This window comes from Mytilus edulis, chromosome 13, assembly GCF_963676685.1.
Source record: "Mytilus edulis chromosome 13, xbMytEdul2.2, whole genome shotgun sequence".
NCBI classification, from domain to species: Eukaryota; Metazoa; Mollusca; class Bivalvia; order Mytilida; family Mytilidae; genus Mytilus; species Mytilus edulis.
In genome coordinates this window covers 62,940,523-62,961,746 of record NC_092356.1, presented here as the reverse complement: position 1 = coordinate 62,961,746, position 21,224 = coordinate 62,940,523, and the positions used below count along the sequence as shown (strand labels likewise).

General features: G+C 30.0%; 1 protein-coding gene across 1 annotated transcript; it reads left to right on the top strand.

The window, feature by feature from the left end:
• The first annotated feature begins 1,265 nt into the window (after positions 1-1,265).
• On the top strand, positions 1,266-20,524 carry LOC139499974 (paired box protein Pax-7-like). The gene is made up of 6 exons (XM_071288645.1): positions 1,266-1,757; positions 6,941-7,456; positions 17,442-17,780; positions 18,302-18,420; positions 18,856-19,018; positions 19,924-20,524. Exons 1-6 carry the CDS (start codon positions 1,676-1,678, stop codon positions 20,046-20,048), a joined length of 1,344 nt encoding a protein of 447 aa, XP_071144746.1. The 5' UTR covers positions 1,266-1,675; the 3' UTR covers positions 20,049-20,524.
• The last annotated feature ends 700 nt before the right edge of the window (positions 20,525-21,224 follow it).

The window sequence follows — 21,224 nt, the reverse complement described above, 5'->3', positions numbered from 1 at the left end:
TATCAATACGAAAATATGATGTATTACATCTTTACTCGGTTCTTGATAGAAAACATTAAATGTAAACATTAATATTCCTGTTAGTTTCATATTTTATATTTTATATTTACCCTAAAATTGGTAGTTATACTTTGACGCTGAAACGTCCATTTTGTTCTCGTTAAAATTTCCTATGAATGCGCTTAAATGTACTCGCCGTACTATATTTGGTTGGTCATTATCAAAATTATTTTAAATATTAATCTTTGTTTTTATTCGTTTAAAAAGACATTTTAACCATCTATACGCACAAAAGAAAAGATTTTTTTTCTCGAAAACGTTTCAATATTTTTTTTGAAGTTTTTTCATTTATTAATAATTTTCTGTTATAATTTAAAATTTATTCTGAAGAACTTTTTTCTTTAAAATACTTGAATTTGTTCCTTCTGAAAGTTTGAACTTGAATAAGCTCCTTCTTTACTCCTGCTCTTCATGACATAAATCTTATGAAATAAATTACATTTACTTCGTTCAATATACTATTTCGTATAAATTCAGTCTTTATCTAAAAAATATATATATTAGATTTTTTGTCAGACTTATGTAAAAAAAAAAATAACATTGTTCCTTTCAACCCTTTTCTTTTTGTTTTTTTTCCAATCTGACGAAAGGCGTATATTTTTTTACTTGAATGGCAACCTTTTCCGTTTTCAGTATAGAAAACTGATAAAGTTTTTAAGATACAAATTATTGCAAACAACAGTTAACTGTACATCAAATGATATAGATATTATAGATATTAAATACATAGATGTGAAATAGATCTATAAATAAAAAAAAATGAAATTGACATGTTATTCAGTTATGCAACAGTTGTCAGTTGCTTTATATAAGAAGTATATCTAGATCATAGACAGATTTAATGAAATAAAATGATATCAATTGATTTTAATAATAATTTAGTGTCACTGAGTTTGGTTTTTGCGGGTGACCGCCATTCTGAACCGTCGCGTTATTGGGTGCATTTTTATTAATCAAATTAATGAAAAGGAGGGCACATCATTCTTCCAAATCAATGTGTTTATTTAAACATTTGATCTTTAACCATAAAGCCATCCCGCCAAGCCAGTATGACAGCAAATTCACTTTTTCGTCTCCGCCCCTTTATAGATGAAATTGAAAAGTAAATATTAGCACGACGATCATAATTGGTCGATAATATCATTTACCTGTTTGCCACGCCCACTGATGTCCTTACTTTACCTGAAGCTTTTTCAAAGTCTGATAAGTGAAACAAATTAGTTTTTGCGCCAATTGATTAAAATACTTTCATCTCTCCCACGTGATGAGGGTTTATCCAACCACAAGTTTCAAATAAAAAATAACATCGTAATTGTCAGATATATATGTTAAAAACCTTTGTCCCGTTTCTTCATGGTTTATTATCATCAGGCGAAATGATCATAACTGCCATAAAATATTAGTTCCACGCTCAAATATTTATAATTATAAGGAGTCATTCCGTTATTTTGATATTTTACAACTTCTGAAACTGCCATTTTCGCACGTGGAACAGAATAGGAGAAATTGGGAAATATTATTTGAAAAGTTAGAAAAACTTTTGTATAAATTTGTAACAATTCATTTGGACTAAATTGGCTGACAAGATATTTGAAATAGTGGACTTCTTTAACCAATGTACCCAAATAAGATGCTGAACAACATGTTTTCGTATCATCTAGCTGCTTTAGGATTGATGCCGGGTCTACATATGGAAGGTATTTATACTTATTTCAGCTAAAAGCACTTTGTTTAGTGTAACTTTGGTAAGTTTATGGTTCGTCACGGCTAATTTGTAATCTACGTGATTTACACACGGAAATACACCCTGTTTAATTTGTGTATGGTCTCCCGTCAAGGTACGATACGATTTATATGGAAATAAACATTTCTTATCAAAACAAAACCTTTGAAAAGTAAAACAATAAATTATATTGTATATTATCTGTGAAATTAAACATTAGTTTTCTTGTAATTGTGAACCTGACGGACTAATTTACGTGATGATCTAGTATATGTTTAGGTTCTGGTGGGCATACTTAGCTATATTTAATTTGATGCTTTGCAAAGAAAATAACGCTTTATAAATTTCGTGAGTCCGAAGCGCTTTGCGCTTTTCTAAATTTTCCGTCATCAGGAAAACTCAAATATTTCCAAGTTATCATTAAAAAAACAATTATAGATTCAAAAAATTTCACTAAGTTTGAATTTTAAAATTCAACAGCATAATAAAATCAGAGACATATATAAACATATTTTCTGCTTAAATACATTGCATGGGGTGAGACTATAATAATAATAAAAAAATAGATTTAAAGAATTTTGGAAATTTTAAAAGATTTTGTTTGCAAAACAACTTTAATAAATTTAGTCCTTTTGAGGTTTGGGTTGGCTTTAGGTATGTGTATCATAAAAGTACTGTTTATGCGTGCAATCACATTATTGGTATACAAAATCTTGTTCATAACCATCTTTCCACTGAAATGCCGGTAAATAAGAAAAGATTTATATTTGTTACATTAATCAAAATATATTGTTCAACGGTATTTATCTAATTCCTTTGATTTTCCTAACTTTAACACATGGGGAAGAACTTTACTATTTTAACCATATGGATTAAACAGTTCGGAAACTTTGTAACTTTGATATGTACATGAAAACCTTATGGAGAAACCGTCGATTAAAATCTAATCAAGAGCAAACTTCGTACTCTCTTAATAAAACAATTCCCTCGACCACGTTTGGTCCACCTGAATCTGTCTTTGAAGTTCTAGTTTGGTCTTCAGCGATTTCGTGTAATTGGTCTAGCCTAATTACCGATTAGATCAGCATAAAATAATTGTAACTGATATAACCCTGTAATAGATACTCTATGATAAACTGACCAGGCAAGTGTCAATTGTTTCAATCTTACTACTCTATGAATAAATTTGCATACATTAACTAAAAGAAGTATTCATGATCACAACTTATTTTAAGACCGTCACACTAGTTACAAATTTCGAGTGTGAACAAGTACATTCGTTATGGAGTATTGCCGCATGGAAGCCGAAGCCTTAATAAAAGGTAGGAATGTACAAGAAAATTAATTTGATTTAGTTATTAAGCGCGTAGCTTAAAAACTGAATCAAATTCGAACTTAAACTGAAAGTCGCGGTTCTGTTAATAATTCCATTATATATAAAGAATGGACATATGTTGTATATCATGTATAAGTGTAAATACAATATAATTCGGTCAATTACATTTATTTGTCGTGCTGGAAATTTTTTATTTTGGGGTTGAAGCATTTCCTTTCCTTAGCAGTGCCTAAAAGTAGATAGAAGTATCCATTACTTACACGAAATTACAATTTGCTTTACTTTCTATACTTTTAAACTACAATACGTTGCTTGTTGTGACTTGCTTTAAACTATCTCAAACTTTCTATTTCCGAAATATTAATTTAAATAATAAAAATCAATTTCTCAATTGATACTGCATCACTTTTATCTATATATATAAACTTCAAAACGATAGATTAAAATTGATAAATTTACATAGAAATTTTTCCTGAAAAATTATCATTCAAAAAGTAAATATTTTGTTTTTCTAATGTCTGATTTAAGTTATATTTCTATACTATCGTCAAAATAAGTATATTCATTACCTCGTCTAGATGAATGAAAACATATATGTAACAAATACAATATTCCTTTGTATGGATATATCAATGAATATAAAGATACATTTTGATAGATAGATATTTTTTATTTCCATTATTGGCAAATTCAATATAATGATAAGTATATTAAACATTTACAATATAGAAAATACAGAAGAAAAAAAACCTACAAGAAAAAAAAACCTTTTATAAATACCATAGCACAGATTGTATAGGATTCCAAATGAAGTATATGTGTGTCATTTAAGTAAAAACTTATTTTGTCTAATGTTGTTATTTAAACTCGCCTCCTCCTGTTTCGTGTTATTTAATGTCCCATGATGAAAACAACTTGTTAATTAACTTGTATAATTGATAATTGAATGTTAAGTAGCAATAAACAGAGGAGCGTAAAACTCCGATTTGATAAATAAATAGGCAATCAGTTAATGATGGCATCGTACTAAAAATAGCAATAGAATTCTTACAGCAACAATACCGAATGGTAAAGAATTGAATTATTTTTTTTAAAAAGCTAAGAAAAAGCTGAAGAAAGAGATTTTTTTTAACAATATTTGTATCTTGATTTGTACATTATAAGCCGTACAAAATATTAAATTACAGAGAAACTCTCAGTGAAACGCGCGAATCGCATGAGAAAACTTAAAAAAAAAAAAAAAAAAAATTCAGACGATTTTGTGCATTTATCATGTTTATCTTATAAATTTGTCACTCGATTTACACCAAAGTAAAAGGAAAATAAAAACTAAGATTTATAAAACGTTTCCTGTATGCATGTTCTATATTGTTAGGAGGTCAATACGCATGTAAATTAAGGCATTTATTGGTTTATTTGAGGTTTTTCCTCAGTGGTAACAAAGAAAATTTAAAGCGTAAGTTTCATTGAGAATAAAATTGCGCAAGTTGAACAAAAGTATCAAGTCGCAAAACATTTGTTTCCATTGTATTGTTGTGATTTTAAGATTTACATAAGCGCTGCATTTATTATTCTTTATATTTATTCATTTGTCTACTTTGCGGTACCACGTCATGTGCATATATATACCTTTTTAAACAGACAACCATGGCAAATTTACTTTAAGGCAATCGCTTTAAATTAGTTCTGTATCTTTAACATTTTGACTTCTACCAAAGAACTTCATCGAAAGATTAGGGTGAAAATAAAGTGTTTATATGGTGTTTGTTGTTCACAATCTGATGGTGCAACGGGTTTAGATATATAGTGTGTATGCGTTTCAGATTAAAAAGAAAAATTCGATAGGGTTTTTTTACCAAAAAAAAAAACACGACTTTAAAACTAGAAAATTATGTTTCAAATACATATCAATGTATCTAAATTATGTTTCAAATACATATCAATGTATCTAAATTATGTTTCAAATACATATCAATGTATCTAAATTATGTTTCAAATACATATCAATGTATCTGAAACCTGTCAAAATTGACTGTAAGCGATATGAATAAAAGCTAACTGACCAAGGCAGAATATAAAATTTCCTTTAATAAGAAATAACCTCTTGTCCGGAAAAATATGATGTCCGAAACTCGTGTGTAATTTCCCAGTGGCCGAATTAACTTGTATTCTACACGTGTAACACGTTTTTCCAATTGACTTTTAGCCGTATTAATTTGCTGCTTACACGTGCCGTATTTGAAATGAACAAGTAACAAAGAGATTTGCCATGTTTTAACAGAAAACCCACTTCAGCGTAGACTTATTTTCAAGTAGTTTGGAGCACACAATTCAATATTCGATAAATAAGTAATTTTCTAGGATAATTAAGGTTCTATGTTAGTATTAATACTGTGTCTTATTTAGAAATTAGCTCTATCAAGCTGTTACGTGGATTATAGGGTGCGAGAGACCTCGGAACAAAATTGATCCCGGAAAATGAAGAAATTATCCACTCCGTCCCGTAAATGATACAGAAGTTTTAAGATGAAAACAGAATCGATGAGAAGGCGGGAACGTTTTGTTATATCATTTCGTTTATATAAGAGGATTAACTTTGCTTTAGTCATTTTGTCATTTCATTTACTCTAATACTTAATTTAATAATAGTTAAATCAATTTTGAAGGGAAATTAATTTATTTTTTATTAAAATGATTGTTAATAAACGCATTTGGTAAAACAGCAACGTATTCAAATTGATTTATAAATCGAATTATAACCATCAAAAAGGAATATTTTCGCTCTAACTCCAAATTACTCCTTTGAGGCATTAAAACTATATCCCGACATGCAATATATTTAGCATATACAAGGGAAATTTGTAAACTATCAAAGGTTTTAAGGAAATGTACGTTACCACAAATGCATACATACTTTGTGTGCTTTCCAACAGATTGTTCAGCTTTTCACGTGTGACAGTTTTATCCACTCGCCTACTAAATATTTAATAATAATAATAATAATAATAATAATAATAATAATAATAATAATAATAATAATAATAATAATAATAATAATAATAATAATAATAATAATAATAAAAACGTACGAAAATTAACCAATTAAATTCTAAATAGCGTATGAAAATTGTGTACAAGAGACTTGTGAAAAATAATTAAATTCAAAACACATTTCACTAGATCTATTTGTCAAAATACGCCTATCCCGAATGGAAATGGACATTAAACAACAATCAATCAATCTAATATATATGTAACATTGATAGCCTGGGGCCTGGTTATAAAAGGTTAAGAGATAAAATCGTGCAATTTTTATATCAATACATCGAATTTTCATTGTTGACAAATCTTGATTATCCGTCAATGTATATATGTTTTAAGCAGGAACAGGAGAATAGATAATTAGATAATAATAAGATATTTTTTTTTCAAAATTAATATAAAAAATGAGTGTAATTTATATAAATAAATAAAATCCTAAGACCATCATAAGACACCTCTCGCGTTGTCCTAACTTTATGACCAACTTTAAGAGATGTCCTAATTTAGGACCGTTTTGTGAAACCCACTTAGGACTAAGATATGCCGTAAGACCATCCTAAGACATGTCTTAGTCCTAAGACAGCTTCGTGAAACTGGGCCCTGGCATCAAGTATATATTTTATCTATCGTTTCGGCCTTTCTTTAATGGCATGCATATAGAAAATTCAGTTTTAGTTTTAAATTATTTTTTTTTAAATTTAACAAAAATAGGTAGTTTAATTTTTCATTTTATTTCATAAAGACCTCATATTATTATTGTTGTTATTATATGTGTTTAGGTCAAGGCAGAGTAAATCAGTTGGGAGGCGTCTTTATCAATGGTCGACCTTTGCCAAATCATATACGATTACAAATTGTAGAGTTAGCGTCCCAAGGAGTGAGGCCGTGTACAATTAGTCGACAACTCCGAGTGTCCCATGGCTGTGTCAGTAAAATCCTGCAGCGTTATCAAGAGACCGGCAGCATCAGACCAGGTGTCATTGGTGGCAGCAAACCAAGGGTGGCCACACCGGAAGTAGAGAAGAGAATCGAAGATTACAAGAGAGAGAATCCCGGTATTTTTAGTTGGGAAATTAGAGACAGGTTGATCAAAGATAATATATGTGACAGAACAACGGTTCCGAGTGTTAGTTCCATTAGTCGAGTGCTCCGCAGTAAATTTCACAGAACTGATTCGGAGGAAGAAGGCGACTTAAGTTGCGACGAGGAAGAAATGGAGAAAAAAGAGGAAATACGACAGAATCACAGTATAGACGGGATACTACGAGGAGACGACAAGAAAGGTTCTGATGAGGGTAAGTACCAGTAGATTACTTTAGACAGGGAACCTTTTATGATACGGGTGAGTAATCGACGTATATACCCTTAAAATCATGGTAGGATGCAACCTATCGTTTCAAAAATCTTTATTTTTGGTCAAATATTATGAAAAAATGAAAAAAAAATTACATGAATTTTATTAAGCAGATTTAATTTGCAATTGTTCCTACGTACTCCTGCAGTGCTCGGCTGAGCAATGTGAATCCAGTTAATTTTATTCTCTTTGTGGCCATCCTTCTTTTTTTGTCATTTTCTTTTGTAACACCGGCTCATCAAGGTAACTATATCTCGGGTCTTTACTGCTTGTTTGTATACAGATTATTAGTAGCTATAGTAAGCCTCCAGTATACTTATGAAACTCACATCTCGCCATGTATCGGCAAGCTTCATCATATATACCACTTTCAAGTCAAAGTTCAACATGATTATGTGGTAATATATTTTGAACTTGCAGATTTATGCTGACCATCTTAATTCGAGAGCACGCTGTTTAGTTAAAAAAAGATGCAGCTCTTCTAGTAATATGGAAATATGTGGATGTGGTATGATTTCCAATGAGATAATCTATGTCATTGATATAAGCAATACTATGTAGGTCATCGTATATATGGACTTCAACAATGAGAAAACTAATTTTGAATTGCAACGGTTATTTTTATTTGAACAGCTCTTTTAAAGATTCAATAATGCATTATAAAGTCTGTCTTTTGGTCAATTTTTCAGACATATCTACATTTCTTAATTTTCCCTGATTATTTTCAGACAATTAAGATCTGTCAAGTCTTAGGTTAAGCATTTTTAGAAGTAAAAAACAGCACCACACTGAATTGTCTGAAAAGCTACTGAACAGCATATACTGGACTGACTTAAAACTAAGTTTTTGAATAGCACTAAACATACAATTATAGACATTATAAGAAAAGTAACTAATATCCTAACGTTTAAGGGTTCATACTGGTGAACCTGGTGTTAACATAAAAAATGCTGTTTGAAACTAAATTCATTTACTAAAGTCGGATATATATGCTATATTATCTCCTTAACTGATTGATGAGCAACGCATTTTAAATTTAATACTCTACATTTTAAGAATATTGTCTAAAGTTCAACTATTTCAATCTTTGCAATGAATATATAAATATATAAGAAATAAGAAACAAATTGAAGTCATTTAATTGTAAAACAAACGTAAGCAAAGTATGTTATCATTCTTCAACAAAGAATATTTTGTTAACTAAAAAATAAGGTTGCAACGCCAAGTTGTTACAATGAGATGCCATCAATGTACATCAAGCTAGTCAGTCCAGAATATACGAGTGTTGTGAACAGGATGAATTCGGTTCATTTTCGCTACGTTACCCGTCATCTTATAGGGGAGCTCTGAAATTGCCACAATGCATTTGATTTGTAATTACGGAGATATAGAGAGGTAATGTAACAAGAAATGCACACTTCCGAGCAACCGTTCATTTGCCAATTATGAACACTTTACGATAACGACGTTTTACTAATAATACTTAAAACTAAATCGTGCAGTTTACAATCGCAATTCCTCGACGATTTATCCGTGATTAACATAAATTTTCCGATCCATTGACAAAATCTTTTTATGCAGTCGTTTCGTAATGGGAAAGCTATTGCAGCAACCACGCCATTTTTCCGACTTAAAAAGATGCGTACGGGATAATATCAGAGATTATAGAACGACCCTTGTCATTTTATAATACTTTGCATTTTCTATGACATACCAAATTTGATTGTGATCAGCTTGATGTAATTCTAAGGGTAATATAATTGAAACTCTGTATCAAATCCTTTTTTAACAATTAGGAAAACAAAATAAAAACGAAGTAGGTGTTGAAACCGACAATACGGTATCCGTAATAAATTTTCGACACTCCAAAGATAAAACAACCTATTATGGGTCCTTTGGAGCCAGAAACGAGAATTTAATTGCCTGACAATTCATAATGATTGATTTTACGTGTAAATAAAGCTCAAAACGACCCGAACAATTTCCAACGAAACACTGATATACTGTGTGCGTCAAACCGGCTCGACATCGAGAAATGGACATTTAAATACTTTTAAAACTTCAACATTTACTATTAAATTTTATTTCTTTTAAATGTTTTTGTATGCTGATTATTGACGAATGTTAAATGAACATTTTAAAATGCAACATTTTACAACCAATATGTTTCCGTATCTTCCAATTGAACGAGTTTTCAATATCTTCTTTGGTAAAAAAATAGACATTTTCTTTCAAGTTGTTTCATTGCAAAAAAAATCCTAAAATATGAGAGTTTAGATAAAAATTAAATGAGTTTAAGATGACAATTTTATATCAATTTTCGTGAGAAAGTGAATTTAATATTTCATATTGTAGATACATTTATTCGCAGCATAAAAAGTAGTGTTGAATGATGTAAAATAACCACATTTCTTCAATTAAATTACGGAATTTTGATTGAAATATTATTTCTCCATAAATTTAACTTTTGTCTTAAAACTTTTCGTATTTAGCTTCAATGCCAATCTTTGGCTCAGACGACCAATTTATTTTAGTGGAGCTTATATTTGTTTTTAATATTATGAAACAAGATTGCTTATTAACGGCAGTTGGACTTGTTTGTTTATAAATCTTTTACATATGAAAGTATTTATGAAAAAGCACACGAAGTAACAAAATGTATTGGGGAAAATACAAAATATTTGTTAAACATAAGGTCCCAAAAAATATACTTTTCATTTTCAAATGCTTTGTGTCGTTTTCCCGTGTAAACTATTACAAAGTTATAGTTATCTGGGAGGACGTTATTGTTAGAGCAAAATGAAAAAAGTGACAAAAAGAAATTGGTCTAAATTGTGATGAGTTCTAATATTTTGTACCGAAAGACTTTAGTCTCCGATTCTGTATTTTATACATGGTGTGTTTGGACTAATTCTATGTATATAATACTTCCATGGGTTAAGTGTTGTGGACTAAAAACAATTAAAATATCTACTTGAAATGTTTGATATATTATCAACGGGACTTCTACATTGCAGCTTTTTCTTGTTAGCAAACGTCATATTTTCAGTTATCATATTTCAGAAATAAAAAAGAAAAAAAAATCAGTTTGAAAATATAATTTCTAAGAATAATTATTTTTTAACTAAGGCACACTTGAGGTACTGCAAGATGTTTAAAATATTATACGTTTATAGACGCATTTACTAAATAGCCAACATATATATAAACAAATGAACATTTATATCAAATCTTTAATGTAAGACCTATGCAACAATTAGATGAGGTTTATCAAAACCTTTTGTGTCTTTTTTTTTTTACCTCGAAACATAAATATGTATATTTTACCTCGAAACATAAATATGTATATTTTACATGAAAATTAAAAATAATATTTATCTATATTTTGAAGAAGAATGTCCAATATTTAGACACAAAATTAATTAAAAAAAAGTAACCCAAAGAAACCAAATGAAAAAATGAAAAATCGCCCTGGAAGTTACCGTGTTTTTATTTTGAAATGTTGAACAAGTTTTCAAGGTATAAATTTATGGATGGGAGCAAATTGTCAAAACAGGCTTGGATTCTAATCAATTTTCTACAAATGTTGCCAGCAATATGGTCCTTCCTTTCTTATTTAATTTAGCTGTTAAAACTCGAGGCATGGGACGTTACCGTAAAATTGTTCCCCAATTGACGTCACGGAAATCAACACACTTAAATGTTTAATTGTCATTACCCATCTGTATACATGACAATTTTCCATGAAGCTGAAAACTGATTTCTCATACATGAATTGTTATAAATTGTTTTCAATTAACTAATGGCTAACGAATTCAAACAAGTTAAATTCAGCATACAAATGAAACAGCACCATAACTGCGAGAACACAGAATATCTTTCTTATAATTACATAATTCAGAAAAAAATGTTCTTTGTTTTGTATCTGATTTTCATGCGTGAAGTATTGCACTTGTTCTTTTATGTTTGATATCATGACTTTTATTTCTGATCATTTGAAAATACAAGTTTTCAACTGAGAATGGGCATTTCTATTTTCCCCATTTCTATTGGAACGAATTATCCTTTTTTGCAAGTTTCCTGTAAACGCTTTTATTTTTTTCCTCTTCATATTCTAGTTTTCAAAACAAAATCTTTCATCAGTAAAGTATTCAAGGCTTCTGTTCACAGAAATAAAATAAAAATATCCCCACCTTTCACTTAAATGATTAAGTCATTTCTGAATTAATTTGATATGTTTTATTGCATTCAAATACTGTTCGTTTCCTGACTCAATGGTTTTCGCAATTTCAAAAGACAAACGACCATCTATGGTTTTAAGCCTTTGTTTTCTCCAGACAATGATCAATTAATTATCAGATTGTACCGTTAAAATCTTACACCTCCATCCCAGACCATTAAACGTTAAACGGATGTGAAATCTTCAAACAAATAATTATTACAGGAAGATCTTTGATAAAATGGTCATTACTTCGTACCAATGTGTGGTCAATTTTGGCCAGTATTGACCATAGAACTATCAGTCTGAAAATCTGTGAAATCTGATCAGAGGAATAGCTTTGATCACTCCCTTATTCCCCAAATACTCGAAGATCTAAAAGGAAACCCTACATATATTCATCTAATTATTCTCTTCATTTGTTTCTCATTATACAATATGTTCATCTTATGATCTATAGTAAATTACGTATGTGAACAGAAAAACAACATCACTGTACAGTTTCAAGAAATATATATTAACACAGAAAGATTTTTTGGGGAAATAACGGAATTTTAATGATTTATGACATCATTTTTTTTTGTTTAATTACAATAGAAATTTACAAAAATTGCAACTATATATCATTTAATTGGTTATAAGTTTATATGATAATGTGCATTCCACTCTTTAAATTTTATTTTTGAATTTATATATTGGTTTGTTGGACATAATTTTGTAAAAATGATGTGTTTAAATGTCATGTAACGATTTCTGTGACAATACTGATTTCAAATAGCAATTACTTCAGCAAAAACTACAATTTTAATTTCTGATAAAGATCAAAGAAGTGAAACATACATAATCTTCCTTTTTAATTTTGTATAAAACATCTTAATTTCAAATACAAAACTTATTACAATACTTAAGAAACACTACCATGCTGAGTTAAAGACATATTGTAGAAATTGTACAAAGCTGGAGGCTGATACAATAACCTCCCACCTTAACGAGCTGTTGTTTATCTTCGCACTATCATAAATCCAATAGCTTGTAAAATGGCTGGCGGTCTGCTCGATTACGTCAGGTATAGAGAAGATAATTAGTTTAATAACACATTATGACAATAGAATAAACTGGGATATTTTCTTAATTAAATGAATCTTTCGTGTCATCATTTAGAAGTCTTTTATTAGATGCGATAATTTATAGAAAATTGCGATTTGCGACATCTCTACCTTACATTTTGGATGGTATCATAAAATTTTGTTTACACGTTAATTGGGGGATTACTATCTGAGATAACATTTAAAGTTAGAAAGATTGCGGAAATAATTTCAGATACAACAAAACTAAAATGTAATTAAAATATTGGTTTAACGATTATTTGAATAATTGCAGTTTATTTAAGATTTAAGAAGGAAATAACATAACAAGTAAAAGATTTGAAATTAAATCGGATCTCATTGAATGACATTTCACTGTTCAAAACTTAAATTCAGCAGTCAAATTAATTAATTAATTCTTTCTATCTATAATAGATAAACAGTGTGGTTATAGTATGAAGATATTAAAACTGAAAAGAAAGACCATTGGGAAAAATGAACTTGAAATTTGATTGAACAACAGAACAAGTGATATAAAAAAAATATTTTTTTAAATATACAAATAATAATCATTTTTAAACAGCGGAAGCGAGAAAAATAAAACTGCCTGTCTTGTGACATACTGGTATTAAGGTTTGCTAAAAAGTACAAGATATCATTTCAAATTTCTAATGGTTTCGATGTTTTCGGTCATTCAGATATTTAAAATTACCATTGGAGAAGTTTGTAATTCATTTTCATATATGCTTTTTAGGTTAAATTTGTCTCGGCATGATTTCATTTAGCATCGGTCAGTTTCTCATGATAATTGGGTCGTTAATCCCCATTAGGTTGACGAAATTTAATGAATCGAACTGTCAAGGGTCAGCTTTGTAATCAAATTGTCACGGATAACTTAATGACCAATTCTACATCTCAATTTCATTTCAATTTTATTTTTCAAAAAAAATATAACCAATATTATTCCCGTCTCTCCCCCGTGGATAGGATCTATTATACGTGCAAATGGGAACATTAAGAATTAAATATTTTACCTTAAACACAAAAGAGCTTTCATTGTAAAGCAGAAACATGGCATGCTGTCAACAACGAGATTTATAAAACAACTTTATTATGCCAGTTGATAGTGTTTTGAGTTGACAGAATTGTAACCTTAAAGTTCGACAAAGCCAAATTTGTTCTTTTCACGTCGTTCACATTCAATGTTGACCTTAAACGAAATAATTTCACTGGTAAAAGTATAAGAAAATTAATACCAACAACATACTATATGTTGTATTTTTACAATTAAAATTTAGGTTTTCACCTCTACTGATAAAAATTGTGGAAATGCGCAAATAATGCAAAACATTCAATTCGATAGTTTATGAATTTATATAATTTATATATTATTTACTTATTAGTATTCAAACATTTTAATCCAAATACGAAAAAAAGATAAATGAATAATGTAAATTTAATGTTATTATTTAATCATTATAGTATTTGATATCTAGATATCATGTTCTACTATATACACCACTATTACTTTTGAATATATTTTGTCTAAAAAAAACTACCATGCCCCATAATTTTATAAATGCATCAACTTATTTAAAACAGCTTTCATCTGCAGCTCTTTCCCCTAAAAAAATAATAAAAATAAAAAGAGTGTTTTTTACGTAAAATGTCTTCTTTTTTCATATTTATTTCAAAATAAAATGTACATGTACATGGAATGTTTGTCGCTGCACGTTCTTTCAAAATAAAATATACAAGTACATGGAATGTTTGTCGCTGTACGCTTAACAACAGAAATCAATGAATCATACGGTATAATCAGAGTATAATATACTTTATACTTAATATTACATTGTCCTGTTAATTCATAAGTATTTTTATTTGAAGGGAATTTATATTTATACAGCTAACCAATAAATACTACATAAAAGTACATAGATATTACATACTTACAAAAACTATACAAAACAAACAAAAGATTTGCATTTAAATGTTCTTCATCTGAAAGCATGTCACATGTAGATTGTTATGCGATAAACGGATTCTTATTTGTTTCACAATAGAAAGTATGTAGATTGCAGTCCTGCACATTTTTGTGGTCAAATCAGTAAAGACGCACTGTGTTTCATCCTTTTAGTTGACATAAGTTCGTTAGTTTTAACTCTTGATGATAACATCTCTATAACAAGATATATACATAAAAGGCAATACTTAGCATTACCTACAATTTACTTAGAAAGGGTTTGGATGAAACGTATAATTTTTATAACTGCAGTTTGAATTACTTAATTTGCCAAAATCTGTCCGAACTTTTGAACTATCAGTTGGCACTAATCACACGAAATTAACTAGAATATCAGTTTTGAAATATTAAAAAAAAACCACACACATCTCACTGCTTACTGTGAATTTTGGGTACAGGTGAAAATTTTGATAAGTGGCCCTCGTGTGAACAAATTTCAGGGGACATTGGCCCCCTAAGTCCGTTCAAAAATAATTTCTATTCAATGTTACAAAGCAGGATAAGCTGTACTAGATATCATTAATTCTGTACGGATATCAACATATGATGCAAGATGTGAAACTAATGCACTAGAAAAAACACCATCTGAGCGTTTCGTGTTTTACTGTTGACGGTGACGTACCGCCTCGCTCTCAGCGTGGCTAATTCTTTCCTTGAATTCAGGCGTTTCTAAGCACTGGTGAGTGTATAAAGCGATTGTTTGTCAATTCCACCATTAAGGTAGCAATTTCGTGGTGAATAATTGGAAATCTCGGTGTTTCAATACAAATAAGAACTTTTTCACGCTGCGGCTACTTTTTATTTTTCTATGATAGACGCTGTCCCGCTGGGACTCGTCAGATATCCTTCCGCTTCAACCGATTAATCTTAACATTTTCTTTAGGGTAGACTTAAATGACCCCGATACTGCAAATTACAATTTCAAATGCTTTTAGATCAAGAAAATAATCACTTTTAATATAGATTTCCTTCAATATACGGAATTATTAAAAGTAAGCTCTTAATAAGAAGAAATATGGAATTTATTTAACCGAAAAATTAGAAGAGGTGGTGTTCTTTTGCTAATGAAGAAAAACATTGAAATTATTTACAGCATATTAAATGGAGTCTTCACGTTAATTATATATTCTATCTAATCAGTTTCATCTATTGTAATCAGTTTCATCGTGATTAAATGTAATAGTTATTAATTTCAAACTGATGTGACAATTATTTATGCTTTAGAGGATGATAACAGGTTGTTTATGTTCGATTTTATGATAGTTAAGTAACATTTTCATCTTCTGTTTGAAAAAAAGGGTATGGTCGATCGATTCCCTTTTACCATGGATTCTGTTTGTTTCATAATCTTGGCCATTAACGCAGTAGATTTTAGAACAAAACTCCGGTATATCATATTTGTCGCAACACTGTCTGCAAATAAAACAAATAAAACAAAACAAAAGCAATCATGCGCATTCAAATAAGACATTTTTGAATGTAATTTGTTTTTTCTTATGATTTCCTTTAACTTATTTATAATAACTCTCTACACGTTGTTATATATAAAACAATTATACAATCTATAGATGGCTGTTCAGTAGGAAAACGATTGACAAAAATATCATTTTTAAATAGAACAGTCCAATATTTGACGTCCACATATAATGTAGAAGTTTTTAATGTCAAGTTTAAAAGAAAGGTTTTGGTATTTTTTCATCGAGTTAGCTTGTTCCTTAAATCTAAAGAATCTCAAAGAAGTTTGGTTTAAATTAGTTTATAAGATAATTCTGCGAAAATAAAATTCCTAACGCATCAAATCTATTTATATTTATGTGTCATTATTTTCTTAGCACTTAAAAAAATGATACCTTAAACTAATTGTTGGTAATTTTCGAAAACTGTAAAAATATCCATGTTCTGATCAACATTTCTTTATTTATTTATGTATAAAAAATTATTGTTTATGTTTCGTGATATTGAGAGCTTGCAAGTTGACACACTCGCGATCGACAGAAGTTATTGTACACAACCGCAACATTATACAGTTATATGCGGTGAAAATGCAACACCATGTAGTCATGTAACATAATTGCCAAACTTTTCACAAAAGAAAAGTAAAAAAAAACCATATTTTTCCAAATTTGAAGACTTTTAAAAACAAATTAATAATACAATTATGACAAATAAAATGAAAAGCTTCAACATTGAAAGAACCGAAGTAAAAACATAACACTTCTGAGTTGGAACAAACAGAAATTTGTATGTTCTTTATTGTCCTGTCAACACTTTCAGTACATTAATAAATATAAGCACCAAAAGAATTATATTTTCAATGCATTAAAAATGCATTATTTGTGTATACAACAGACTAGTCATATTAATAATATTTGTGGATAACGCATTGTTGTATTTAAAAGGTCAAATGCATAAATATTTTATGAGACATATAAGAAATAGTACTAATTTTAAAAAGTACAAATGATATATTGTCAATGCCCAAGGTTTCTATTTCAAGGTAATAGAATTTTCTGTTTGTAAACAACTTCCAATGGGTACATATTTTTACATTCATATAAATCATTAAATAGTTCCATAAAAATTCTTTGGTTTATTACAGAGTTATCTGACTGTGAATCGGAACCAGGGTTACATCTGAAGCGTAAACAGCGACGTAGTAGGACTACTTTCACAGCGGAGCAATTGGAGGAATTGGAACGTGCCTTTGAACGCACTCATTATCCGGATATATATACGCGTGAGGAATTAGCCCAACGTACTAAGTTGACGGAGGCCCGTGTACAAGTCTGGTTCAGCAATAGAAGAGCTAGATGGAGGAAACAAGTTGGCAGCAATCAGATATCAGCCCTGAACAGTTTACTACAAGTTCCCGGTGGAATGCCAAACCACTCTTACATGCTCCATGACCCCTCAACCTATCCAATCCCGACAGCTCAAGGTAACTATTTTACCTTTTGGTACATATTCATTAATTGGTTAGTTCTTGTTTAACGCCCAATGGCAAAAATTTCATGGCATATTCAGGAATAAACCAATTATAATAGGTATAAGTAGTGTCAGGATGAACCTTTAAGACTGAATCTAGAAAATTGTATATGCTGGATAAGTGCAGAATGTAACAGAAATAAAACACAGAAAAAAGTAAAAGAGTTTTCACAACTATTGGACAGTACAACAGACTACACCTTCATAAACATTCGACTATTTTACCAAATAAAGGCAAGCAACTACCAACAACTCATGGTTGTCATAGCCTGACTTGTCACGTACCTACTTAAAAGTTGTGGTAGAGTTGAAACAGTTGAAGATGTACACCACCCCTATCCTGAGGCTACATATCCATATGTCATAAAAGAACTATATTCTTTTTCAAATATTTAGACAGTTAGTAAGAAATTAGTTTCTCATGTGTATTCATTTATTATATTTATATTTTTTTATTTGTGTGTATTTGTATAGATAGTCTATGGCACAGGAATACAGTTGCTCAATCACTTCAGTCACTAAGCCAGACCCTTAAACCTGGAGAACCCTCCTATGCTGGCATCATGGACTCTTACCTGTCTCATACATCACAGGTACAAAATTATTATTATTCAATATTTCATATAATCCATAATAACTATACTTAATATATACTATATTTATGCACTTTTTTTTATCGCTTTATGAAATGTAAGAAATTTAAGAAAGAGTTTTATATCACAAATTTGCACTTTATCATCATAAATAAAGAAAAATAAGCTAATTAATACACTGTCAATACTATATAATGGATTATAAATGTAAATGATTTAGCTTTTGTTTTTACATATGTAAAATACATTTTACTCAATATCTGCTTATAACGAAAAAACAATTTTTATGGGTATTATATATAATTTGTTGCAAGCTGTGCATGAATTCATGTGTTTTCGTTGATATATGTTTTACAAGAAGTTATCTTGAGTAACCACAAAACATCTTTGAATTGCATTATTTTGGACAGTTTGAATATTTTATTATGTTCTAAGGTAAACAGCATGGCCGCTCACAGCAATGCAGAAACATTTACAAATAGTTGGAACAGTCCAGTGACGTCAACAGTTAGCTCCCTTCCATATGCAGCGACTTCCGGTCATTATCCTCATCCATACCCAGACATGTCCAAGTACTACAATTCTCACATAGCTGGAGGTAAACATATACGCTTTTCGTATTTCAGTTGACTGAGTTGAGAAGCATTAGAAGATCATATATTGATATCTAAATAAGAAGACATGTCAATGAGACACCTCTCGACAAGAACAAATTGACATAAGTCACCATACGTCCGTCAACAATGAGCAAAACCCATACCACATACTCGGCCTTAAAAGGCATTGATATGACAAATGTAAAACCATTCAAACTATAGAAATGCAACAGCCTGAATTATGTACAAAAGAAATAACGAAAAACAAATAACATTGAGTTCATTTTCACTTCTGCCTTACTGCAGGATTACAAATTTATTTGTTACAAATTTTGATATCCAAAAATAAAACATATAAACTTGTACAATATATAAGCTTGTTGGGGCTACAAGTAAACTTGTATTCTTCTTGTATATATTGACGTAAAATAAACTTATTGCGACCGAGTTATAATTAAAAAAAAAGAAAAGTAGTGAACCGTTCACTTAAAGTGTTTTGCATTTGTTGAGTGTCTGTCTTGATGACGGATACCAAACTTCTTTTTTTATTTATATGTCCAAACATGTATAATGTGTATGTAGATGTGCTGACCAAAACCATTGAATTGTTTAAAAATTCTAACACTCAACTTCAGCTATGGCGTCTAAGCTGTTAAAAATGTCAAATAGCCACGTATCAATAGATTGTCTTTTCATGGTCACAGTCCTCTCAAACACGGTTGTTTCATTTTAGTTAATGTTAATTAAATGACTTTAATATCGATAAAAACGTTTAGTTCCTTTCTTATTATATATTTCATTTTGCAGTATTGGGTTCTTCGATGAATTTTTATTTACAAATGTGTCTTGAGGTAAAGTACCATGCATATATAACCGTTTTTAATTTGTTGGTTTATTTATGTTACAGTACCATCATCCATGGAGAGATGTGCAGTTGACGACAGTCTCGTTGCTTTAAGGATGAAGTCACGTGAGCACTCTGCTGCTTTAGGATTGATGCACGATTCTGGGAAAATGACGGCTAGCTATTGATTCAAAGAATTTTGAATGATTGTCAATCGCCTTTAATTTCATAGGCAATAGAAAGACCGGTATGTAACCCGGAGCAGAAATCTCACTGCATGTTTGCGAGATTTAAAATGGAGGATACCGGAAGTATTACAGATGGAATTGCACGTGCCTTAAATGATGTCTGTATGATATAATGAATGACATTCAAGCAAAGAATGACGTTTTAGATTATTTATCATTGACATGTTTCTTTCTAATGTGTATATTGTTAAATAAGGACAGAACTGTTATGTCTAAAATGAACTGTTTTTGCATGTCTGATGACCTTTCGCAGTAATTCATTTTAGATATAAATTGTGTGTATTATTGCTATATCATTGAACTCTCATTGTATGTATATATATATAATTCTGTTCATTCATCTATTCTGTGCTTTAATCTAGTCTTTGCTAGCCTATCAATCTTTCATTTATATAAATGTATATAATTATTTGAAATCTACTGTGTTGTTGTTTTTTCTTAATCTTCTATTGACAGTTATTTTAAAGTTACTGTACATATGGGCTTTCAATTTATAATTCATAAAAAAAAGATGTTTTATAATTGCCAACGAAACAAATATCCACCATTACATTTTATGTCTGAATTTGCACTTGGCATTCATGCTTGTGCAATAAGATACATTCTAAACAATAAGGATTAAAATAATACAGTTCAAAATATACAAGACTAATTCAACTAGTCATAAATTATGGAATTCAATATTCTAAAGGATATTCTTTATGCCATTCATCAAAAATATAATTTATGCTGACAAGATATACTTTCTAAGAACAAAAGTCCATGCTTTTAATTAAATCTATAATATCAGGTGTAAGAAACAGAAAATTGATCTTTTGATAATAAAAAAAAATGTTTGGACTTTAACGGTGCTTTTTTGTGGACTTTAGTGGAACTTGTTATTGTGGACTTTAACGGTGTTTTCTTGTGGACTTTAGAGGAGGTCATTTTGTGGACTTTAGCGGAAAGTTTGTGGACTTTAACGAAGTTGTGGACTTTAGCGTACAATTGTTGTGGACTTTAGCGGTGTTGTGGACTTTAGAGGAATTGTGGACTTTAACGGTGCCACAATGCACCTCTCCTAAGTCAGGAGCCTGGTATTCAGTGAACATGGTTGCCATTTGTTGCTGTGGTTAA